The sequence below is a fragment of the Aspergillus sclerotioniger genome (genome assembly GCF_003184525.1).
Source record: "Aspergillus sclerotioniger CBS 115572 chromosome Unknown BO94scaffold_47, whole genome shotgun sequence".
Taxonomy (NCBI): Eukaryota; Fungi; Ascomycota; class Eurotiomycetes; order Eurotiales; family Aspergillaceae; genus Aspergillus; species Aspergillus sclerotioniger.
The window spans coordinates 162,449-170,149 of NW_020291037.1; the positions used below are offsets into that span (position 1 = coordinate 162,449).

Consider the following 7,701-nt stretch of genomic DNA (forward strand, 5'->3'; position numbering starts at 1 on the left):
CGGTAGGAACACCAGGGAACCTGGTCCTGCGCAGAAGAGATGGATGGGACGGAAGGGCTGCGGGAAGGCCTCTGATTAGTCTGTGGGATTCTCCAATCCAGCTTTCTAATAAGCTCTCAGCTTCGTCTCGCCTGTAACGTGACTTGGTATATTGCTGTTACTTACCGCTTCGCCCTCAGAGGGTAATTACCCTCCTCCCCCAGAACGTATCTTTAGATTATAGATCTGAATCAGGTCTTTCCATAGATTCAGGCTGTGAGTGGGAATCAAGTGAACGTTTTTCAGTTCCTTGATGAAGCTCTTTAAAGGTATTAGATAGAGTTCTTTGAACTGCTTGATTGAGTCCTTTAGATTATGCTGGTGCTTGCTTAAGCTCTTTAGAAATATGCTTGAAAGAGCCCTTTACAGTACGTACTCAAGTCCTTAAAGGGTGCTTCATTGAGCTCTTTGGTAGCGCTTGACAGCTTTTTACAAGCGCTTGATGAAGGAAGCCCTTCAACAGCGCTCGGCTTCTATAACTATACAGGATACCTCTAACTACACTCTTTCAGGAATGCGTTGCTTGGTGTTTACTACCTAAGGCGCTTCGCAACCCCTTGGACTGTAGACAGCCAGGACCTAGTTTGCTACGTGATGCTGGGGGTGCAAGTATCGATGACACGGCAATCTATGAGGTGCCCCAAACCATGCTTCATGACACCAATCAAAACGGCCGAAAAGGAATACAAGGATACGAACGAGACAAAAACAGGGGTGGAGGGGGGAGGCCGTTGATCTTAAATCCCACACACAAAGTGTCAGACAGTCGAGAAGAGCTAGAAAGTCGCCTATGAGCAGGCATGCGATTGTTTATTTTCTCAGTGCTGAGAAACAACTAGGTTACACTTGTGCATCCTGGGCAGGGGAGATATGCAGCGGAAAGCCTTCTGATTGGTTCTTTATTTCACCTGTCATGTAAGTTTTCCGATATTGCTGGCGCTCACCGCTTCGAACCCCTGTAAGGAGGAGGGGTGGCGGGGGAGGGGCAGGGGAGGGGCTGGGACAAGGATGATGAGATATGTATACCGCCTACCACAATGAGGTGAGGGGTTGTCAGTGGATGCGGGATGTCTAGCTAAAGGAGGGAGAGTTCAAGGATGGATGGATGGATGGATGGATGGCTTTTCGTAGCTAACATAGACTGGGTGGTAGGATTAATTCAGTAAGCATTGCATCGCATCGCATTGAAGTACATGAGCCGTTTTCTAGCATTAGGGGAATAAAAATCTACCGGCAGTTTGTCTCCGAGCGGAATCCTAGCCAAGGGGCACCAGTGGTAGGAAAAAAGAAAAAAGAAAGTTTGTAATTGGCGCTGCCCGGAATCGAACCGGGGCTGGCACGGCCACAACGTGACGTCATACCACTAGACCACAGCACCTGTTGTTGAAGAACTGGCTGTCAATGCAAATTATATCCTCTGTCTTTTTGAAAAGTGAAGGAGGGAAATGTGCGCGGCAATTTTTACACTATTCCCGATTTAGTAGAAAAGCTGGTTGGCACCCAGCCCATTAATGCCATTTCAACTTCATTTACCACTATTATCCATCGGAATTCTCTATGTGGAGCTCAGTATATTTCAGTGTAGCGTTATTGAATCCATAATTGTGCTTATTGGCTCGAAATCAATCCTGCTATGAATTCCCAGAACACCATCCACAATATATATATTCACCCACTATCAACCTCGTGGATCACCATCTCGGCTTTTATCACTTTCTTCTATCCCAACACCGATTAAATAGAACAAGCTACCTGCATCCAACCCGTATCATCAAACCTCGTACTATCCCTAACCTGCTCCATCGACCACTGCATAATCACCCCCAAGATGTCATCGATCTGTGACTCCGTGTTATCTGCATGAAGCACCAGACGGACCCGTTCCTGGCCCTTGGGAACGAGAGGGTAATGCACGGGGTTCACCCAATAGTGGGCTTGATGTAACCGGTCAGCAAGGCTGTTTGCATCCCCGTCGCGAGTATTAAATGGGATGATCGGGGCGTGGAATGATTCCGTTGCCCAGGTGCCTTCGGTGGGGATGGTCAGGATACCGTTTTGTTTGATCGCCGACCAGTGTGGATGACTGGTTAGTTTGTTGTGGAAGTAGGAGATGTTTTGTTGGAGTCGTGTGCGGCGCTGGCATGATGGGTTAACCTCTGGGTGGAGTATGGGGCATTGGGATCTCACTGTTTCTCCCTCTTCGCTGGCAAGCAAATCATACCCGGCTTTGACCGCAGCAAGGACCGGGAAGGCCGGGCCGGTGGAAAAGATTACATTCTTGGCGTAGTTGATGATATAGGACCGGATGATCTTGTTCGCGAGAATGACACCTGAGATGTGTTAATGGAAATAGGTCACCATTAGTGCTGATGCTAGAGGAGGGAGTTACCCCCGGTTGCCCCAAGTCCCTTTCCGCAGGTATGTAACCTGAGGGCAAACTCTTTTTCCAAACCCAGGCTGCATGCATACCCTGATCCATTGGGACCGAGTAAACCATTAGAATGAGCCTCGTCGATACTCAGCACTGCGTTGCCGCGCGGAAGAATCTCTTTGACTAATTGGATCATGCGATGGATGGGTGGACTGTCTGCATCCATGCTGTACACGGACTCCAAGGCAATAAACACGGTTTGATTGCCTTCAGCTATTCCAGGATGCTTCTCGCGCAGATTGAGGAGGCATTGTTGAAGACCCGCACAGTCGTTATGTGGGAACATTTGCGTTTCCGCGCGGCCCCGACGCATCCCCTCGTGGATGCTGGCATGCACGTACTGATCATAAAGGACCACATCACCCGGCTGAGGGACGGTCGACCAGAGTGCCACGTTGGCATCGAAGCCTGAGTTGAAGAATAGAGCCGACTCTGCCCCGTGGAAATGCGCGAGGTACTCTTCCAGATCGGTCAGATACTGGGTTGTGCCCTCAAAAATGCGCGTGGATCTGCTGCCCAGGGTGAAATTAGGATGACGTTCAAGTTCCTTGAGAAATGCAGTGCGGAGAACCCCCGAGGAGGAGAAGGATAGAGTATCGTTGGATCCGAAATCGGCCATGTGGGAGATTGTCTTGGGATGGGCCGGGGTGATCAGTCGATCCTGCTCCTCTCGACTGTGCAATTGTTCCCTGAGCTTTTGGGTGAGGATGATTTCTCGTCCACGTGAATGGGATTGTGATATGGTTCTGACGGGATGCGTTTGGGTACAACTCAGCGGAGAATCTCCAACACTGAGGGACTTGAGGATGCTTGCAGGCATGTGGCTAGAGGCCTGAAGGACTGATGGAAGCGATGGTTTCAGTGCCATTGTTACTGTTGACTGTAGCACTGCTGGCTTGGTTGTGTCTTGAGAAACAATGGTCCCAGGAGGATCAGCGCAGCCAGATGCAATATATACCGCACGGCATTACCGACTGTACAGTCATTCCACACATGCCTCCAATAGAAACCAACGAGAGATCCAAAGTCGAGACAGAGTTCACGCCGATCAGTTGCATCTCCATGATGCGCTCCGAGTCATCCAGGTGGTCAATGGCACCCCAGCAATGATGGAAATCTCGGGTGACAAGGGAAAAAACATGCATCGGTGTTTACGTGTGATAGCCCATGTAGACAGCTGGATTGAAGCAACTGACTTCTTGAAAGACCAGGCTGTGTGACTATCTACCGGGCCATGCGATTCGTTCAATTTCATTCCAGCCTACAGTTCATCGAGACCCATGCAGATCAGTGACACCAGTGTGGTCGGGGACTATGGGATGGGTCGGTTCGGGATTCATGACACGATCCCCGCTCAAATGATTGGGTATTAGACATATAGTTCCAAGACCAGGACACGGTGACCTTGATTCAAAGCATGTTTTGCCTGTTAAATCAAGTCAAGAGGACATGCATAACCATATTTGCACTTGAGCCGACAGGTGGCCGAAAAGAACCATGGATCGATCCTACACTGACGACCAATTGAACTCAACCGGGGCAGTCCTGTACCATGGAAAGAACAACCCATCAACCTGGGTCAACCAGGAGAATACAGACTGTATATGACCGCAAAGTAGTGGCTCATGTCTTCGACCGCGATGATTCAGTCGTTGGGTAATACGATAATGACATAACAATGTGGTGTCAGTATGATTTGCCTATCGAGTATCCAGAATGAAGGCATGATCTACTTGAGGGGAATGATGACCGTGGTACTCTGGACTCTTCAAATACATCATTATAACGTTCCAGACACATCAAAAGAACATGATGAGTACAGGACTATTGGGCGACTAAGATATAAATTCGGGCCGAGTGCACGACAGTGTTGGCATCACCGCAATATTGCACTTGTTGTCTGACCTTTTCGAATATTGCACTTGAAAATATCTTTCCCCGGTTCATCCCATCAAGGTTAGAACATGGAGAAGATACTCATCAATCATGCCAGAGACGCGCCGGACGCAGTCGCTGTAATAGACCAAGGAAGGTCTCTTACATACGCGGAGCTATTCTCCGAGTCAAACCACCTCTCTGAAAGACTCAAAGCGGAGATAGACCCTGGAAGCACCATCGGGATTCTCCTAGGCCCCGGAGTCAAGCAAGTCGTTGCTCAATTTGCCGTGCGCCTGGCGGACTGCGTCTGTGTCCCCATCGAACCCTCTGTCCCCAAACGGCGCCTCACGGACATCTTGCAGGATGCCCAGGTCAAGCACATTATCATGGAAGATGGACAGCTGGAATTGCCAGATTCCAACCGATTTGACTTTGACATTGGGCAAAGCCAGCTCGGCACCAAATTCCAGAACCCCCCAGTCGACATAACTTCCGAACACAGTCATATCCTCTTCACTTCGGGCTCGACGGGAAGGCCCAAGCCAGTCCAGATCCGAGCGGACGGGATTCTACACCTGGCCACCGAGACCCCCGCGACTCCATTGTCGTGCGATGACCGGGTGGCATCGTTTAACAACCCCGGATTCGACCTCAGCCTGTTTGAGATCTGGGTGACGTTGATCGCGCGGGCCACCATTGTGATAGTCCCCCGTCGGATTGCCACGGACCCGGGGGCTATGCCGTCGTTCCTCCAGGAGAATGAGGTGACCGTCCTGATTATCACGGCCGCCTTGTTCAATATCATGGCATCTGATCAAGGAGCGTTCCATACCCTCAAACATGTCCTCACGGCGGGGGATGTTGCCAATGTGCGAGCGATGAGAGAGGTTCTTGAACACGCCCCCCCGGCTCATCTTTGGAATACATACGGGCCCACCGAGTGCACGACTTTGGCGACCATGTTGGAGGTAACCTTGGAAGAGACCAAGCGGGACCGCATCGGCATTGGAGGACCCGTTGGTCAGATGGAGGTATTCCTGATAGACCACAACGAAAACCCCATTCACCAGAGTGGCCAGCCAGGAGAAATCTGCATCAGCGGGCCACAGCAAACCAGAGGGTACCTGAATCGCCCCGCGGAGAACAAGAAGTGTTTTCTGTGCAAACCACGCAAGGAACTCGTCCCTGGCAAGAATGAGATGCGAAACCATGAGACGGTTCGACTGTACCGAACCGGAGACATCGGGGAATGGCGGCCTGGCTCAGGAAACCTCGACTTCGTGGGCCGGTCCGATACTCAAGTGAAACATAAAGGGTTCCGGGTGGAATTGGGGGAGGTCGAGCGGGTGCTGCACAGCTGTGAGGCAATACGGGGGGCGGTGGTGATCCAACAGCCTCCCCAGTCGGATGAGGGAATGCCGGTGCTGATCTGCTTTGTTCACTTGAAGCCATCCAGTCAATTCGGTCCGGAGAATATCTTGGACTTTGCTCGCGATCGGCTTCCCTCGTACATGGTTCCTGAAGCGGTGGAAATCGTGGCCGAGTTCCCTCTGACCCCGCATGGCAAGGTGGATCGCAAGGCATTGTTGGAAACTCGACTCAAGAGACTCGATCACAAGGCATCTGATGATGGACCAAACGGGACCAGTCATGTCCAGGAGCAGAGGGCCATGATCCACGATTTCTGCAAGGAAATCCTGGGTGTGGCCGATATCCACGACCACGATGACTTCTTCCAACGGGGAGCCACGTCTCTCCAGGCGGCTGCGCTTCTCGCGTTGATCCAAGACCAGCTTGGGTGCAGTGTGTCGATGGAGGACCTCTACTGCCATTCCACCGTGTCGGATTTGGTGCACCTGGTTGGCCAGGTGGCATCCCCGACCGATGCACCCGATCACACTCGCCAGTGGATGGAGGATATTAACCAAGTGGACCAGATTGAAGTGATGCCTCACTGGGAATCCGCATCCGAGGGCAAGGTGTTCCTAACGGGCGCCACGGGCTTCGTTGGGGCTCATCTCCTTCATCATCTCCTGAATCGCCCGATGGTGAAGCAAGTCGCATGTCTCTGCCGGCCCCGCGCGCATCCGAGTGCTGCTGATCGCATTCAAAAGGCCCTGGAGCGGTATGACCTGTGGAAAAGCTGCCAGGATAAAAAACACAAACTATTCATGATCGAGGGAGACCTGACGCAGGACCAGCTGGGCCTGGGACCGGATCGGTACGACTGGCTCGCCAACTGGACCTCGATCATCTTCCATCTCGGGGCCAAGGTGGACTTTTGTCAGTCATACCGCGAGCACTATGCATCGAATGTGGTCGGCACGTGTAATATCCTTCAATTGGCTGCCGCTGGGCGCCGGAAAGGACTGCAATACCTCTCGTCCATCGACGCGTGGGGCCCAACCGGGTTTGTGCTGGGGACGAAGGAGCTCTACGAAGACGGCCCCCTGGAGCCCCATGCGCAGGCGCTGCGATATGATCTGGGGTATGCGCAGAGCCAGTGGGTGGCGGAGGGCATGGTGCGTCGCATGCGAGCCCGGGGGTTGCCGATTGTCATCCATCGACCCGGATTTATCATTGGGCATGGGGGAACGGGGGAAAGCAACCCGGATGATTTCGTGTCTCGCCTGATTGTCGGGTGCATCCAGCTGGGCGTTTTCCCCCGGCTGGACCAACGGTTGGAGTATGTCACGGTGGACTATGTCATCGCGGCGGTCATGCACATCGCTGCCTCGCCCCAGTGCCTGGGCCATTCGTATAGCCTGCTCTCGCCGGACCAGCGACAGTCGGCCACGCTCCAGGATACTTGTCGGATCATCAACGAGGCCGGGTATCGGGTCCGGTTGATTGACTACAAGGACTGGGTGCAGGAAGTGGCCGCGAAACAACAACGGGATGGCCCTCTGGCGCCGTTGCAGCCCATGTTCCGGGAGCGCGTGCTGGGGGATTTGACGCGATGGGAGGCCAGTCAACGGTCGCCCCGGTACCGCTGCGACAAGACCGTCCAGGCCCTGCAGGACCGACCGGATATTCGATATCAGCCTTTTGACGCGGCGATGCTGCAGCGATTTATCGCGTTTTGGAACCGGAAAGGGTTCTATGCCATCTAATTCGGGTCTGTCCAGTGTCCACGGGGACGATGCTTATCAGGGAGATAACCGAATCCACCATCCAGTGGAGGGGTTTTCCACACCGCCAGCGACGCGTTGATCTCTCAGTCTCACGCCCATGACGCCGTTAAATCCGAGCTAGTGAATGTACATACTCTACCTCAAATAGAAATTCTGTCCGCTGGACCAAAGGTTGGTCGGTACGATAAGAGACGGGGGCTGGTGATTTCGCCCGGTCGG

At 52.7% G+C, this 7,701-nt stretch overlaps 2 protein-coding genes and 1 non-coding gene across 3 annotated transcripts; 1 reads left to right on the top strand and 2 right to left on the bottom strand.

Moving 5' to 3' along the window:
* Window positions 1-1,346: 1,346 nt before the first annotated feature.
* BO94DRAFT_t299 lies at window positions 1,347-1,417 on the bottom strand. Its single transcript has one exon. It is a non-coding gene; the product is annotated as a tRNA-His (tRNA).
* Window positions 1,418-1,773: 356 nt separating this feature from the next.
* On the bottom strand, window positions 1,774-3,290 carry BO94DRAFT_478812 (aminotransferase class I/II-fold pyridoxal phosphate-dependent enzyme; the record flags this gene model as incomplete). Its single annotated transcript, XM_025608713.1, has 3 exons — window positions 1,774-2,175; window positions 2,227-2,369; window positions 2,429-3,290. 3 exons carry the CDS (start codon window positions 3,288-3,290, stop codon window positions 1,774-1,776), a joined length of 1,407 nt encoding a protein of 468 aa, XP_025461991.1.
* Window positions 3,291-4,079: 789 nt separating this feature from the next.
* BO94DRAFT_307454 (non-ribosomal peptide synthetase) lies at window positions 4,080-7,583 on the top strand. Its single transcript, XM_025606803.1, has one exon. It carries the CDS (start codon window positions 4,435-4,437, stop codon window positions 7,459-7,461), a length of 3,027 nt encoding a protein of 1,008 aa, XP_025461992.1. The 5' UTR covers window positions 4,080-4,434; the 3' UTR covers window positions 7,462-7,583.
* The last annotated feature ends 118 nt before the right edge of the window (window positions 7,584-7,701 follow it).

Coding starts and splice junctions, on each gene's coding strand:
- BO94DRAFT_307454 (XM_025606803.1), top strand. CDS start 4,435: ATGGAGAAGATACTCATCAATCATGCCAGAGACGCGCCGGACGCAGTC.